Source organism: Anthonomus grandis, chromosome 8 (assembly GCF_022605725.1).
Source record: "Anthonomus grandis grandis chromosome 8, icAntGran1.3, whole genome shotgun sequence".
NCBI lineage: Eukaryota > Metazoa > Arthropoda > Insecta > Coleoptera > Curculionidae > Anthonomus > Anthonomus grandis.
Window position 1 is genome coordinate 28,087,994 of NC_065553.1, and position 17,702 is coordinate 28,105,695.

Below are 17,702 nucleotides of genomic sequence, written 5' to 3' on the forward strand. Positions count from 1 at the left end.
GTCCTACTCCAATTAATTACCCCAAAAGAATAACTAAGAGCTGAACATGCGTAGGAGTTAAGTGCCTTAAACATATTTTTGCTGTTGAGATTGGTTCTCAAAACTTGTCTTACCCTTTTCACAAACTCGTTAGTCAGTTCGCATTTCATTGTTTGTTGTTCAATCGTTTGTGATTGCTTCATCTCCAAGTATTTGTAAATTTCGTGTTCGCCCATGGCCTCGATGGTCTGGAAATTCTGCATCTGATATTCGCCTGGCTGAATTTTTCCTCGGATTATATTGAGAGTACGGCATTTATCTAGTCCAAATTGCATGCCGATGTCGTTGGAGAACTCTTCTACTATATGCAGCATTTGGTTTAGCTGGTTCCTAGTTGCAGCCATTATTTTTAAATCATCCATATACAGTAAGTGATTTAACTTTGCAATCTCGGTGTTATTATCTCGGATGCTAAATCCATAGTTGGTAGAGTTAAGACGGTTCGAAAGAGGATTCATAGCAAGGCAGAACCATAATGGGCTCAGTGAGTCCCCTTGGAAGATTCCTGTTCGAATTGGAATGTTGTTCGTACTGCGCTTTTACCCTGTACTTCGAGCTGGATCGTTGTTCTCCAACTTGTCATAGCGCTCTCTAGAAAAGACAAAGTATTACCATCAACTTTATACACTTTTAAAATGTTTATAAGCCATTCGTGTGGTACTGAGTCGAAGGCTTTCTTATAGTCGACGTAGGCAGTAATAATATTTCTCTTGTTGTGATATGCCTGGTTGTTGATGACAGAGTCGATAATAAGTTGTTCTTTACAGCCCATAGAACCTTTAGCGCATCCTTTTTGTTGTGCGGGTATGATGTTGTTTTCCTCACAGCGTTGATAAATGCGGTGTGTTAAACATGAAGTGATAATTTTATACAAAGTAGGTAGGCACGTTACCGGTCGGTACTTAGACGGATCTTGTGTGTTGTTCTGGTCTTTAGGCAGTAGATAGGTTACTCCTTGCGTTAGCAATGCTGGCATTTCCTGTCGGTTAAGAATAACGTGGTTAATTAATTCTGAGAGTTTAGGATGCATACTCTGTAGCTTCTTTAGCCAAAAGTTATGAACTCCATCTGGGCCAGGTGATTTCTAATTATGCAGTTTTTGGATAATCTGGTTGACTTCCTCGATAGTGAATGGTCGATGTTCCATCTGGTTATATTTGTTACTGTTTTGTTTCTCTTCAGTAACACAGCTTGCGTTGATATTGCATGTTGTTTGAGTTGCAAGTTGTTTGGCCCAATCTTGAATTTGTTCTTTCGTGGGGTATTGCTTATCTGGGTGATCTGATTTTGAATTTAGCTCTCTATAAAATTGTTTTTCGGCCTTTTCAAAACGAAGATTGTCACGTTTTCGGTTATAACTGGTCTTGTATCTTCGTAGGCGCCCTTAATTTAGGAAAGTTTCTGTTTTAGAGTATCCAGGCATTGTTGAGCTGTATTATTTTCTGGTTCATACCGAGTGTGGATGTTGTTTCTCTGCAAAATTTCATCAACTTTCTGTTTTAGTCTGTTTGTTCGTGTAATCGTGTACCCCCTCAGATATTCTGTTAGTTGGCCGATATCTTTTCGAAACCTCTGAATTTTTCGTTGAAGTCTGGTCTCCCATGGCGGTATCGGGAGCTTGGTTCTTGCAGAGTAATTGTGGATCCTTATCTTATTATTATTATTATTATTATTATTATTATTATTATTATTCTTATTATTATTATTATTATTATTATTATAGATTTTTGCCTTGCAGCAATCACACTCCCGTTTTACGGGGAACCCTGTTTTCCAGTTGACGAGATTATTATCGGAATTGTTTGAACATGCTCCATCTCCCATTGCCGTCTGATTTGCCCTTTAAGATCTCGATATTTGATGATCTTTTCGTTGTGTTTTCCTTGGAGGTTATTGTTATTAGGTAGAGCAACGTCAATCAGCGTGGTTTTCCTTAGTCGCTTATCCACCAGGATAAGATCTGGTCTATTGTTGACAGTTCTTTGGTCGGTGAGAACAGTTCGGTCCCAGTACAATTTATACTCGCCATTTTCAAGAACTGGCTCTGGAGTATAATTGTAATATGGAACTTTGTCCGTCCTCAAGAGGTTCAGTTTAACTGCAAGTTCTTGGTGCAGTATTTTTCCCACGCAGTCATGACGTGCCTTATACTTAGTTTGGGCAAACGTTTGACATCCTCCCGTTATGTGTTGGATGAATTCTGTCACTTAGCATCCATATCGACATTTGTCACTCTGTACTGAAGGATCCGAAATAATGCACAAGTAGTTTCTAGTTGGAATAACTTGGTCTTGTATGGCCAAGAGGAAACCTTCCGTTTCGGGAAGCAGTTGTCCCGAAGTTAACCAGTAGTTCGACGCGTTGGTGTCGACATGTCCCTGGCTAACCTCGTTGACGTGTCTCCCGTGCAGTGGTTTTTGTGCCCATGATCGATGTTTTTCTCCATAAGTGACGTGGTGACTTTCGATTTCGCGATTCTTTAGTTTCAGAGGTGTAGAGTCATCGACCTCGCATATAGCACGGTGCAGAGCGGACGATCTAGCCTTTTCATGACAGAAATTTCTCAGAACTGAAATTTGTCGGTCCAACTGTTTGCCAATGTCTGCCAATCCTCTACCTCCCTGATGTCTTGGTAGCGTAGTTCTTTCTGTGGCACTTCGAGGGTGGTGTTTTTGAGCCTTAGTCAATAATGTTCGTGCCTTCCGTTGCAAGTTCTGGATGTCCGTCTTGCTCCATCCCACAATTCCAAAGGAATATGTTAGTGCTGTACAGGCATACGTATTCAACGCCTTGAATAGATTCTTACTGTTGAGGCTCGTTTTCACTTAGTGCTTTACTCTTGTTGTAAACTCAGCAGTGACTTTATCTTTCATTGTTTGGTGGTCTATTCGCGCTGCCTGCACCATTCCCAGGTATTTGTATGTATCACCCTCTTCCATGGCATCTATAGTTTGGCCATCCTGCATCTCGAAGGATCCCGGCTGCATCTTTCCTCGTACAATGTTGTTAATACGACACTTATCCAGCCCAAACCTCATTCTGATATCAGCAGAGAATTCCTCCACGATGTTCAGCATCTGATCCAGTTGATTACTAGTGGCACCTAGTGGCATTAGCTTTAGATCGTCAATATAGAGCAAATGATTGACTCTTGCGATTTCCCTACTATTCTTCTTAATAGCAAAGCCGTAAGAGGTGGAATTGAGTCGAGATGATAGAGGATTCATGGCTAGACAGAACCAAAGTGGACTCAGAGAGTCGCCCTGAAATATACCCTTACGGATCGGTATTGTGTTTGTCTCAATACTCTCTCCAGTAGGAAGTTGTAGATGCATAGTTGTTCTCCATATCGCCATTGTGCTCTCCAGTAGAGTCACAATGCGTTCATCTATTTTATATATCCTAAGGACATCAATAAGCCATTTATGTGGGATAGAATCGAAGCCTTCTTGTAATCGACATAGGCGGTGTAGAGATTTATCTTATTACTATAGGCCTGGTTGCAAATTACGGAGTCGATGGTCAATTGCTCCTTACAGCCCATGTCTCCCCTAGCACATCTCTTCTATTGAACAGCAATAATGTTGTTGTCCTCGCAATGTTGGTATATGCGCTCTGTAAGACACGCGGTTATCAGCTTATACAGTGTTGGTAAACATGTTATTGGCCGATATTTCACTGGATCTTGTGTGTTCTGTGGATCTTTTGATAGCAGAAAAGTTGATCCCTGAGTGAGGAACGTTGGAAGTTTGTTCGGTTCCATCAACAGATCATTTATTAGTGTGGTCAGTTGTTTGTGGGTTCACCACAGCTTTTTGATCCAATAATTATGTACGTGGTCTGGACCAGGGGCTTTCCAGTTGTGAAGGCCTTTAATTATAGTGGAGACCTCTTCAACGATAAATGGCTGATGATGCATTTACTCGAAAAGTTGAGACTTTTGTCGCTCTTCATCTATCCAACTTGCCTGGTTATTACATGGTGTTGTCGTTGTTAATTGACTACTCCAGAATGTTGAAATTTTATCGCTGGTTGGATAGTTATTTTCGCAAGGACTGGTTGAAAACCTAAGTTTTCTATAAAAAGATTTCTCCGAGTACGAAAAGCGCGTTGTCCTGCTTTCTGCTATTGCTGGATTTATATCTTTTAAACCGTCCTGCATATACCGATCACTTTTGTTTCAGTGTATCTAAACTTTCTTCAGGTGTTCGATTTTCTGGGTTATATTGGGCATGATGCTGGTAACGACTCATTCATGTCTTAGATGTTCGCACTCCTCCGATAAATGCGATGAGCCCTATATCTTTCCGAATGGAGTCAATCCTGTTCTGCAACCTTCTTGCCCATGGCGGTGGTCCCCTTGATACCAAATTGTTTTTACCACGCTTAGCATTAGGCTTAACACCCAGAGTTCTGGTGACAACTGTCGCTGCACAGTAGATCAGCAGGTGTAACTGTTCTAAACTGCCAGCTTTCTGTAGGTGTTCTGGTAAAATATTGTTGTTCAACGTTTCCAGAACTGTTGCCAATCTACGTGAAGAATTCACTTTTGGTATTGGGGGTCTAAGCAGCGGATTAGTTCCATCGAACTCCATCAATGCCCTTCTGAATTCTGCCTGCAGTTTTTCAAGATTCTCTTCAACATTTTGCGTATCATTGTCACGGATTTCAGTGAGCATTAAGGGGGGTTTACACGATGCCAGTGACTTGAACAAGTTACTAAAATCCAGCACTGGATTTTAGTACTTGCATTGTGTAAACATATATTCCAATACTAAATTCCAGTACTGATTTTAGTAACGATTCCAGTACAGTGAATAGAAAGCATTTCTATTTACTGGAGCAAGTGGTTACCCCCACTCCCACTATTCTCTTAACTAAACCTGTGTAGACACGATGATTCCAGCGTTCGATTTTAGTAAATAAATCAGTACTTAGTTTTAGTAATTGTTTTAAAGTGTAGGTGTTATTAAAATATGCTCAAAAATCAATATTATCAAAATATGCGCAAAATGGACTGAAGATACCACAGTAAAGTTTGTAGAATTATATATGGAGGAAGAGTGCCTTTGGAATACACAGTTGGTAATCTATAGAAATAAACAAGCCCGTGAGTCGGCTATAAAAAGAATTGTGGAAACAATGGAAATCGAGAATTTTGGCCCAATAGATGTAAAAAACAAAATAAAAAGGTCGACGTATGTACAAGAGGTAGCAAAAATTAAGAAATCGCAAAGCTCTGGGGCCGGAGCCGATGAAATATATAAACCAAAAATGAAGTGGTTTTCAGTTATGCATATGTTTTTACAAACAATGGATAAGAGAAGGGTAACATGCAGTAATTTGGTAAGTAAGAAGCTACTATATATTTTTTATTATATGTACCTATATTAGTAATTGAATACAAAATATATTAAAATGAAATTAAAAAATCATTCGTTCCTGCCATGAAACGGCCCCTGTAGTCATAAAATAGTGTTTATATTTATCCCTTAAATTTCTTGCAAATTGTGAAGAATGATTACTTCCTATACGTGAAACTGATGGCAAACCAGCTACTTCTGACCTCCAACTTCCAAGAATAATTCTACCTTGATCGATATCTTCTTCGTCAACGGATCCCTTTGGCAAATATTCATTTACAGTAGTGCATCTAAGCCAGTTATGTAAGGCACAACATGTTCTGACTATTTTATCCACTGATGATAGTCCACAAGCTATGGGTTTCTCAAAAACTCGAAATCTAGACACTAAAATACCAAAACCATTTTCCACAATTCTTCTTGCACGAGACAATCTATAATTGAAGATTTTTTTCATCAACAGTAAGTGCATTCTTTGAATATGGTTTAAGTAAATAATGCTTTAACGGAAAAGCGTCGTCTCCAACAAGAAATCCACCATCCGGTAATATATTGTTTTCTAAAGCAGCAAAAATAGAACACTGCGCAAAAACTCCTCCATCTGAGGCTCTTCCATTGTAGCCAACATCAATGTATATAAAATTGTAATTTCCGTCTACAATTGCCATAAAAATAATACTGTTTTGTCCCTTATAGTTGAAAAAGTTACTGCCACAATTCTTAGGAGCTCGAATAAGTATGTGTTTTCCATCAATGGCACCATAACATCCTGGAAAATTCCATCTATGGTTGAAATCACTTTCGATAGCTTTCCATTCTTTGTTACTTTTTGGTACCTAAAATAAAAAATACTAAATAATTTCTTATTATGCCAAATGTGTGAATATGAGATATTTTCTAGGCTTCAGAAACATATAATGGATCGAATACATTACAAGTAGAAGATGAAGTTGAAGAGGCAACACACGAAGAAGTACCATTAGCAGCAGAGGTAATAAAAGCGAATGTTAGTGGAGCTATTAATGAACCTACTCCAAAACGCCATAAGGCAGCGAAGTCCAAGATTAAAGAAGTTGCTGGTTGCATCAAAGACTTAAATTCTTTAACGACGTCTATTCGAGATCTACAATCTACGGAATCATCTGAAAATGAATTCGATATTTTCGGGAAGAGCGTAGCTGCACAATTAAATAAGTTGCCCCTTTTAGCGGCCGTCACGGCTCAAGCTGAAATTCAGCATATTTTGACTCGTTCCAGAGTGTCAAATATAGAAGGTACAAGCACCTCATTAGGTTCTTCCAGATGCACCAGTGCATTTAGTACTTTGCCGATCCCGGAATCAGGTGAAACCTTGATTTCTCCAGAATCACCCAACACATCCCTACCACCGGCAGATAACAACACAAGCAATATTCTTTCCGAAGCATATAGATCCGCTTTTGATCTAGATACTGATAATTGGGGTTAGAATCATATACTTTATTTTCATTCATACTTAATATTTAGATTTCAGTTTAAAGAATAATGTGTTATTTTACGTTTAATTGAATAATATGATATATGAATAATTATTTTTTTACTGTTGAAAACTATGATTTTAATTTTATAAAAAAAGGAATACGATATTATTTACCTGTATAAAATCCTCCAATGCATCGTATATGGCATCGCATACTTCTGGAATAAACTTGGAAATTGCAGGGCGGGAAACACGGAATTGCTGCTGCAAATTTCGATAACTATTTCCAGTAGCTAAATATGACAGAGTAATTTCTAATTTTGTTCTGGCAGGTAAAGCCATTCTCATTGTGGTGTCAGATCGCTGTATAGCTGGCGATATTTTTTTCAGAAGAACGTCAAAGGAAGCAGGAGACATTCTCATACAGTTTCTGTATTCTTGAACGTCTTCGATGGCAAGTTCCTTTAAAAGCATGTTAGATGCACCATGCGTGCTTCTCCTTGCCAGCCATTTTCTAACCCAAATTCTTTTCTTGGGATTTGTTGTTAATTCACTCTGAACAATGTCAATTAACTTCTCTATCAGTACTTTAACACCTAATATTAAGCTTCTTTTAAGTAAAACATATTCCTTCTGCTTCGCACTCATCATTTAAATTTAACGTTTTTAATTCTCGCCTGTAACCTACACTACAAAAACTTGATAAAATGGATTTTATGCAAGTTACTTGATCAAATGACTGGCATCATGTAGACAAGAACTATCTTCCAAAGCACTTGCTTTTGGAACTGGATTCTAGTAACTTGTTCAAGTCACTGGCATCGTGTAAACCCCCCTTTAGTTGTTGAATTGGTTCAAGTAGCTGGTGTTCAGCTTGTGCTTCCGCGTTTGGTATTTCTGGTAAAGCAGGGTTATTATTCAGTTCAAGTTCCACTTCTCGTCTAATGGTTGCTATATCGAGTTTCTGGGATAAGGTTGTTCCTTAGGATTACACGGTACTTAAATAAAATTAAATAAAATTAACTTTGTATCTCGTTTATTTCCCCCATTGTCGACTAGTTTTAGGCCTGCTTGGCAACGCAGGATACTTTAAAAATCGACCGCCTAATTTCTGTTTATGTTGTAACCTAACCTAACCTAACCCTACTTTTCTTTCTCATAACATTGAATAATTTTGTTGATTCGGCCACTGTAATATTTTCTCAGCAATCATGAGCAAGGTACAGAAACCGTACAAAAGGCAATTCTACAATAGAAATGCCCAAAAACGACCGACCATTGACATTAACCTAAAAGGATTCTTATGCAGCTGCAACAACAGAGAAAAAGACTGTGTGAGAGAGTCATACAATTTGTTAAACAAATATGCTGATGTACTATGGCCCCAGGTTAGTACTGAAGTTTCAGAAGAAAAAACTGAGGTTGAGGATGATCTGCAAAAGGAGCTCCAGGAGCTACACAAAGAGAAAAAGGAGACCAGAAGATTCCAAGTAGTTGACTCGGGTGCAAAAAATTTCCTTTTTATTAAAACCACCCTAGAAGACCCAGTCAAGCTGGCTGAAAGTATTGTTAAGGAAATATCTGAGAAGAAAAGTCAGGAAACAAAGTTTTTGCTTCGCCTAATTCCAATTGAGACCACATGTAAGGCTTATCTTAAAGATATCGAGAAGGCCTTTGAGCTATTATGTAAGAAACACTTTTCTTCACAATCAAAGACTTATTCCATTGTTTTTAATCACAGAAATAACAATAGTGTCTCAAGAGATGAAGTTATTAAATCTATTGCGGACATGGTGGACAAGCAAGGCAAGCTGCACAATCTAGAGCATAAAGTGGATCTCAAGAATGCAGAAATTTCAATAATTATAGAAGTAGTTCGGGGCTTCGTTTTTATTGGGGTAGTACCCAATTTTATTAAATATAAAAAATATAATTTGTTAGCTTTTGTTAGTGATACTGAAAGCACTAATGCAGTTGATGCTAATGTAAATGATATTGTTGATAAGGATGACATAATAGAAACGAGTGAAGAAAATAAAGAAGTTAAATGATACAAATGGCTGTTATTTTTTAATAAAAAAGTATGACATTTTTGGTACTTTTTAATAAAAAACAATGTTGAAGCTTGTAAACTTATCTTTTATAATATTAATAAATTGTCCTTTTTCAGCAAATTACATTATTATCCTAGAAAAGTGAAAAAGATTAGTTTTGAACTATTCTAGTTTTCCAGCTAAACTAAAAACCAAAAAATAAACACATTCGGTGAAGGACAACTAAAGCAGTAAAGCAAATAGAGAGATAAAATAAAAGAATGCTGATGAAAATTAGTGCTACCTAAAAAAATTGAACAAAGATATCTAAGTAAAAGATAAACTATTTAAAACTAGCATTTTTATTTTCCATTAAAAATAAGAAAAAAATTGCAATACTAAAAACCTGTTGTTTTATATAACCATATTATACTATGTACTTAAAAATATTAAATTGCCTAATATATAAAAAAAAATTTAATACCTTAACTTTAATCTAACTACAATATATTATAGAATAAGTCATTTTCAGCATTATTCTATCTTTAGTAATATTATCGGATCCTAGGATATGGCAAAATATGGTAAGATTTTATTTTTTTGAATGATTTTAAAAATTAATACTTCAAATTATGATTTCTATTTCTAGACATTGGATTCCAAAATAAATGGCCCAGTGAAGCTTAATATGGAGCAGAATTCATCCTGTTTCTGTATACTTTTTGACAGCCTCAATGTCAAAACTTACTTTAAATCTGATGCCAAACCTGAGAGAAGTTCAATTTAAGCAGCTTCAATGCATGACCAATTTTGGATCTTTTACAAATCTTGTAGTCTGAAATTTTTAAAGGCAAATAGAAAAATTGTAACTCCTGTAAATTTTACTTTTAACATATTTACTTATTGCCTCTTTCGTTACTAATTTGTATAATTTATAATATTTAGTAAGGAACATTACTAGTGAATTGAGTAGGGGTAATCCATTGGTAATTTTATAAAATTTTTATTGCTTTTGTACATTTACTATAACCTTTTGCCACACCCTGTATAAACTCTATTTTGCAGAGTTTTTTCTTCATATAACAATGTTTCTCATTAAACTAAATTTAAACATTATCGAATTTGGAAGAATTAAGAATTTTTATATTTTATTTAATATTGTAATAAGCACTGTTAATTTTAATTGTATAAATTGTGAATTTTGTATCTTTTGTTTTTGCTGCTACGTTTAGTTGTTCCTCTTTCATTGCTAATTTGTTGATAGTTATTTAATTTATAATATTTACTAAGGAACATCATTGGTGAATTGAATATGCAGTATTTTTTTGGTGATTTTATTAAATTTTTATTGGCCTTTATACATTATTTACTGTAACCTTTTGTAATACCCTGAATAAACTTACAAAGTTTGTTCTTGATGCGACAAGGTTCCTAATTAAAGTTATAAGTTTATACAGTAAGGAACTTGGAAGAATTTTTATATTTTATTTAATGTTTTAGCAAGGATGTACAACTATTAATTTTTATTGTATAACTTGTGATTTTTTTGCCATAATCGCTTTTCTTCAAATGTACTACTATATTATAGTAGTACATTTTGTAAATATTTTTTGTTAAATTTCTGAAACCCAGCCATGGGTTGCTATGCATCTAGTAGGAAATGTATGGGTCTTTCAGAAATTATAGTACGCAAACAGAAAAAGGGACAGATCGAGGAATTTATTTAATATGGAGACAAAAAAGTCCCAATTTAACACTTCAATCTGCCTGAAAAAGTGTCGTCTTATAATGTCGATGGAAATAAACGATTTGATTTGACTTGTCACTTTCTATTTTTGTACTATAATTTCTGAAAGAACCTCGCATTTCCTACTAATTTTAAATGCACGGTATAGTAGAGCGAAATTCAAATTTGACGCCATAATCAAATTTTAAATTACCCGCTATTGAATTTGAATTCGAATTGACGTTGTCAATTACCCGCTATTATGACATCACAAACCCATTTTTACTTCCGGTTAGTACTTTTCCTCAAAGTCGATTACAATGAAGATGTTTCACCTTTCAAATATTTAATTTTTATCTTGATTGTTATAAATACATATTAAAATGTCTGGCCTCTCATTTCCTTCCGACAATTAAAAAATTGATTAAAATTTTCATGTAAGTATCCTTCATGTAAGAATGGTTCAGATACATATAGTAATAAAAGATTTTTCAATTTCCTTTAGTCCCCATTACAAGAAAAACATGGAGAGAGATATGCAATGTAAATTTTATTAAGACTTTGTTCTGATCAGTTCTCTTCACCAAATTTTCATCATACCTTTCCTATGTTCAGTGAGACGAGACGTAGGTTAGAGATTAACAGAGCTGAGCGCCCAGAATGGATCAGAGTGAATGTTTTTGTTATAACTTGTTTTTTTTATTTTCTGTAGGGATTTATCTTTAAATTATGTTTTTTTCTATGTTATAGTTCCAAGTTATGTCGTTAGTATTATCGGAGACTAACAATATACAGGGTTTTTGGCGGAGGGTTAGCCAAACTTGGTGGGCATATAGATAGGCTCAGATTGAAGATATTTTCTTAATAAACTTGTGTTCTAAAAGTCTCGGGTTTTTTTATATAATTTATTTTGTGTTATTTTCAGGATTTTCAAAAAATTATGCCTTTTGACATCTTTACATTTTTTCAGCATATTTTTCACGTTTTTTTTTTTACATTTGTATTTAGTCTGTAATGTATCCTGAATTAAAAAAAAATCACAAAAAATTTTCACGTTTTTTTTTTACATTTGTATTTAGTCTGTAATGTATCCTGAATTAAAAAAAAATCAATATCAAGTACAAATAATACCGAAATAATTCGTTTTGAGCTCAAAAAGTTAATACAAGTAGCAAAAAAAGTTATGAAAGGTAACATTAACTTGACGCAAAAAAAAAACTAAAATCTATCAAGATGTTCAGGTAGTTTTAAAAACATGTCCATTTAATACTCTTTTCAATGATATACGATGTGTAACACAAAGCCGACTAACTTGCCACAATTCATGACTTTAAAGGACAATAAAGTAAAAAAAAAATATTTATTTTAAAATTACAAATTTTTTTAAAACTGCGCTCCCCTGGCTCTAATACATGCCATGATAGTTTGAAAAGCGGCATCGATTCTTTAAATGGTCAAATGAGGAGATCGTGGAACATGCTATGGGATTGTTGTTGTGATAACAACAATATGTGCTACATATTGTTGTTGTCATTTGACATTTGTCGTGGTGTAACTTTTTAGCTTTCTTACGTACGCAAGTCGTTAATTTAGTATTGTATCCTTTCTGTAGTTATTATTGTTATTGTTGCTGTTACTTGAGTTTTTATATTGTTTTTGTGACTTTCCTTATTTTCGTATCATTATCGCCACAATGGCTGCATAAACTACCGAAGAATACGCCGATATTGTCTTTGCTTATGGAAGAGCCAATGGTAATACGCGAGAAGCACAAAGAATTTCTGAGGAGCAATACCCAAATAGGCGTGTGCCTCACCACAACACTTTTGCTAACACTTTTCGTCGATTAAGAGAAACAGGCAATCTAAATTTTCAAGAACCAAGGATCAATCGGAGGCAGTATGATGTTGCTGTAGATGAAAACGTAATTCGCGCATTCGATGAGGATCCCACCACTAGTATAAGGAAAGTAGCTACAGATCTGAACATTTCTACATGGAAAGCATGGCAGTTGTCAATGCAGAAGGAAGGCATCCTTTTAATTACACCCCAGTGCAAGGTAATTTCATACTACATCAACAACTTAATTCCGCAATTTTTACTGGCATCGTGATACTCTATTCTAGGTCTTCTACAAGCCGACTATGAGCGACGGGTACAATTTTGCCGCTTTTTGCTTCACGCAGACGTTGAAAGTGGACCGTTTAGCGGAAAAGTGGTCTAACTCCCTTAAAGTAGAAATTTAGAAAATTGATATTTTGCATCTGGATTAATTAAAAAATCACAGTAACATATTCTTTACTTTTTTGTACATATTTATAATAACCCTGTACTAAAATTTCGTATGGTAAACATTAATTACATTTTTGCCGCCCAATGTCATTCTTCCAGTAAGTTTTTTTTCAAAAACATAGCGGAAAAGTGGTATAACTTGGAGAGTTATATCACTTTTCCTCGTAAAACTTAACCAAATTTCACAAAACTGATGAACCAAAGAAAAATAATAGCTGTAGTATGTTTACTGATAAAAGTGTTCAAAAAATATAGAGCTTGAAGCGCAAAACATTACTACTACTTATCTTACATACTAAACTTACAGTAAGGAGAGTAAGAACAAGTTATTAAACAAATTAATCTTCATCAGAATCGGATAATGGACCACTGTCAACAGCATCTTCTTTTGTCAGTAAGTCCAGAAAGAACTGATGCTAAATCGGGGAAATCCACTGAAGAAGTTATATCATATCTTTTTTCTTAGCTACAGTAACTGATCTACACACTACGTACCATAACACTAAAAAAACCTGACTAAACAAGAAAAAGCGAGTTTAATAGGACCTGGCGCGACATTGGAACAGCGTGGTGCCTTGACTTATACCACTATTGCAGCGAACGAATCCATTACGTTGAGAGAAATAACGTTAGGAAGCTCTTATCTTAGCTAAGTTAAAATTTTGACTTATACCAGTTTTCGACTGAATATATGACCAGTAGAAACATAATTAATGGTATAACTCAAAAATTAAAAAATACTGACATATATCACTTTTCCTCTGAGCGGCTAATTTACATGATATTTAACCAACATAATTTACATTATTGGGAAAACAAAAACGTAAATCCGCATTTGACCAGAGCCAAGTCTTTCTAAACAAGATTCAGTGTTAATGTTTGTGCAGGTATAATTGGGAGATACCTTATAAGTCCACACTACTTGCCGAGAAACCTCAACGGGGACAATTACTTATATTTTTTACAAAATGATCTCCCACAATTATTTGCTGATATACCCATATTTAATGAAGTTAAGTCTTCCATAATGACGGGTGTCCTGCACACTATCGGGTCGCCGTTAGAGAATTTCTGGACAATACTTTTCCCAATTCGTGGATCGGAAGAGCAGGTCCCATCGCATGGCCTCCACGGTCCCCTGATTTAACCCCTCTCGATTTTTACGTATGGGGACGTGTGAAAGAACTCGTGTACGAGATGGATATTGACAATCTAGACCACTTAATTCAAAGAATCAATGCCGCTCTTCTAACCGTCAGAGAAGAGATGCGACTTCGCCTTACGACAGTAGAAATGCGACGGCGATGTAGGGCATGTATAAGAGCCAGGGGAGCGCAGTTTCAACAAAATTTGTAATTTTGAAATAAATACATAAAATTTAAAAAATATTTTTTTTTAACTTTATTTTCCGTCGTAAAGTCATGAATTGTAGCAAGTTAGTCGGCTTTGTGTTACACATCGTATATCATTGAAAAGAGTATTAACTGGAGATGTTTTTAAAACTACCTGAACATCTTGATAGATTTTAGTTTTTTTTTGCCTCAAGTTAAAGTTACCTTTCATAACTTTTTTGCTACTTGTATTAACTTTTTGAGCTCAAAACGAATTATTTCGGTTTTATTTGTACTTGATATTGATTTTTTTAGATTCAGGATACATTACAGACTAAATACAAATGTAAAAAAAACGTGAAAAATATGCTGACAAAATTTAAAGATGTCAAAAGGCATGATATAAAAAAACCCGAGACTTTTAGAACACAAGTTTATTAAGAAAATATCTTTTATCTGAGCCTATCTAAATGCCCACCAAGTTTGGCTAACCCTCCGCCAAACACCCTGTATTTTATGTATGTGATATATGCCATACTATGTATAAGTTGTAGAATATATTAAATAAAGTTTTTTCAATCATTTTTAGTAATATGACATAACATAGATTATGTATTCTTTTAACTTGTGTAGGTTTAGTACATGAATGTCAGTACTTAGGTCATTAGTCTTAAGTATTATCCGAACAGATTATCTTAATTGTCTGCTAGGTGAACTATACTAACTAGGTATACTAACTAACTAGGTATACCTTATAAAAATGTTCCTTTTTTTTCGGGTCATAATGTTGAAGACTAGAATTTGTACTGTAGAAATTTGAATTTGTCGGCCTTTTATTTGCACGTATGGTTTTGTACTACACTTATAACTATTTTGTGTATTGTATTTTTGCAAAAAAATATTTATTATTAATATATTGTTATCCTCTATAGAATCTGTTTGTGTTAGTAAAATAGGGATATTATTAATCTAATGGTAATATTTTTACATGTATGATAAGAAAATAACACAAAAATCTTCACAATATTTTCTAATCTGATTGGGTTGGCATAGTTCAGTGCTAATAAAATACTTTTAAACACTTTTAGATTAATTCTAATTTTTATAATATCTGTTATAATTAATTATAATATGTTATGTATATAATTTTAATTTTATTTTGTTATATTATACATTTTTTACAAGGAATTATTTTTCAGGAAAATTAAATAATAAATGTATTAAAGAAAAACATTGTTTTATTTCCATTTTGAAATTGGTGATATTGTACACTATTGTTAACTGATTATTGGAGTACATGAACTCATTTAGATATGTATGTGAAATAAAGCTAAAGAATTTTATTTTATCCTGATCAATATATGATGCTATTTGCAATACCTAATCAAAAAGTAACCTTTATGATTAGGTGTTGTAAATTAATCTGTTGTAAATTAATCTGTTGTAAATAAACCTAATCAAAAAGTAACCTTTATGATTAGGTGTTTGCTATGGATATTGCGATTAAATAATAACATGAGATTTCTTATTAATGAATGAAATTTGAATTTTCCCGCCCTAATTGGACCACGCCTTTCTACCATTTTGATTGGTCCAATTAGTTACGTCAAACTGTAAAGTTAGTTACAATAGCTTCCGTTGCCAAGCGAGAGGACGCTAGCAGATTTGTCACAAGAATTTCGATCAGTTTGTATGCAACCACCACCTCTCTATATATTTGTGTTCTGTGGGTATGAAGCTTGTATGGTGAAAATCGGAATCGTATGTCGGCCATCTTCTTAATTGATAAAATGGTCAATAGTTTGAGAACCGCTGAAGTAAAATCCTTTAAACTAGGTAGAGCCGTGAAGAGAATCGAAGGATCTTTCAAACAAGGTATAATTCGACCTACTAATGCTTTTGGCCGCCGCTTCGTTTTTGTTTAGCCACCCTGTATAATATTGAACCGCAGTACAATTTTTATCACAACCGTATAATCAGAAGATAATTTCCTTTGTGTTCCTTCCTTTGTTACACTGGTTTCTTCCGGACTAGCTGTTGTTGCTCTTGCCGGTCTTCTCAGTGGTAACTGCGTGCTATGGTACTTTGAGCTCCTATATTACTTTTCTCTGTAGCATCTGGGTGCTGAGGTTGGATTAAAGAATTTTTAACTTCGGATTAAAGAATTTTTTAACTTCGGATTAACTTTCAGGATAGGAAAGAGTAATTAGGCTTCGGGGAAAGGTTGCCAGTTATCTTTGGGCGGAACCAGAGCCCGAGCCCCACTCCTCGCAGAGAAAACAGAGCCTGAGATACTAAAAGAACTGTTTTAGTCAGTATACAGGGTGATTTTCAACCTATGTGTATAAACTTAGGAAATGGTAGATGAAGATCAATAATGAGTAATAATGAGAAAAAAATTTAGTTAAATATTTTTGGTTACCGAAATAAAGTTAAACAACAGAACGTGTATCAGACGAACTTATTTTGTTTATTAATAACTGATAGTAAACAAGTCATAATGTTTGAAATTTATTGTTTGGAATCTTTAGCAGTACTTAGTTTGTTGGTGGCTGTGATCGTTTTCGATCGTTATTTTCACACGAACAAAATAAAAGCGTCAAATGTAATGGCGCACATTTTTACAAACGAAGAACTTGTCGACATGGTTTTGGTTTACGGAGAAACGCTTCAGAATGCAGTGGCAGCAGCTGATCTGTATGCCCAAAGATTTCCCCGAAGATATCACCCGAGACGTGGGGCTTTCTTACGTGTTATTCAGCGGGGTAGAGAAACTGGCAATTTGCGGCCGCGGCCTGGACAAGATGGAGGAGCTATTAGACCTAGGCACATTCTAAATCTGGAGGAGGATATTTTAGAAGTTATCGAAAAACAACCTGGAATTAGCACTAGGACAATTGCAGCGCGATTTGGAATATCGCAAACTACAAGTTGGCCAATTTTTAAGGCACGAGTTGCTGTACCCGTTTCATGTGCAGAGGGTACAAGCCCTACTTCCAAGAGATTTGCCCCTTCGAGTACACTTTTGTGAGTGGTTGTTACATCACCAGCAGTTAGGCCCAAACTTTACCATGAACATTTTAGTTACGAATGAGGTAAATTTTACGCGCAATGGAATTTCGCGCGTTTTTTCAACTTTCATAACACTCATTACTGGGCTTTGGAAATCCGCATATTACACGGAGAACATACTTTCAACAACGTTTTTCTGTAAATGTATTGGCTGGAATTCTGAACGGGATGCTCATCGCACCTTTTATTCTGGAAAATCGGTGACGCAATTCGCCTACAGCCTGGTTTAGCCCGTGCATGTACGTCTTCATGGATTCGAGCTCAAGTCTGTATCGAAAATAATGGAAACAACTTCAAACAGTTGCTTTAAATTAGTTTAAATTAAACACGTTAAAAAATACACGTTTTTTATTTTAAAAAAATAGATATCTCATCATTATTACTCAT

The 17,702-nt window shown here is 35.0% G+C and overlaps 2 protein-coding genes across 3 annotated transcripts; one reads left to right on the forward strand and one right to left on the reverse strand.

Moving 5' to 3' along the window:
• Window positions 1-5,836: 5,836 nt before the first annotated feature.
• Window positions 5,837-7,354, reverse strand: LOC126739124 (putative nuclease HARBI1). The gene is made up of 2 exons (XM_050444652.1): window positions 7,036-7,354; window positions 5,837-6,238 (listed from the first exon to the last, which is right to left on the reverse strand). Exons 1-2 carry the CDS (start codon window positions 7,333-7,335, stop codon window positions 5,837-5,839), a joined length of 702 nt encoding a protein of 233 aa, XP_050300609.1. The 5' UTR covers window positions 7,336-7,354.
• A 387-nt stretch (window positions 7,355-7,741) lies between these two features.
• Window positions 7,742-9,773, forward strand: LOC126739427 (THUMP domain-containing protein 1 homolog). 2 transcript variants are annotated; one of them, XR_007661616.1, is made up of 3 exons: window positions 7,742-7,856; window positions 9,427-9,478; window positions 9,544-9,773. XR_007661616.1 is itself a non-coding variant. In XM_050445108.1 (2 exons), exon 2 carries the CDS (start codon window positions 8,073-8,075, stop codon window positions 8,910-8,912), a length of 840 nt encoding a protein of 279 aa, XP_050301065.1. In that variant the 5' UTR covers window positions 7,783-7,856; window positions 7,921-8,072; the 3' UTR covers window positions 8,913-8,918. The 2 variants fall into 2 exon arrangements, 1 of the variants encoding a protein (XP_050301065.1); XM_050445108.1 differs by lacking the exons at window positions 9,427-9,478; window positions 9,544-9,773 and adding an exon at window positions 7,921-8,918 and having other exon boundaries at window positions 7,783-7,856.
• Window positions 9,774-17,702: the final 7,929 nt, after the last annotated feature.

What these genes read in the sequence shown, in the direction of transcription:
- LOC126739124 (XM_050444652.1), bottom strand. Translation starts at nt 7,335, where the DNA reads ATGCTTTTAAAGGAACTTGCCATCGAAGACGTTCAAGAATACAGAAAC. An exon ending in CATTGGAGGATTTTATACAG is followed by an intron (nt 6,239 to 7,035) that starts GTAAATAATATC and finishes TTTTTATTTTAG; the next exon opens with GTACCAAAAAGTAACAAAGA.
- LOC126739427 (XM_050445108.1), top strand. Translation starts at nt 8,073, where the DNA reads ATGAGCAAGGTACAGAAACCGTACAAAAGGCAATTCTACAATAGAAAT.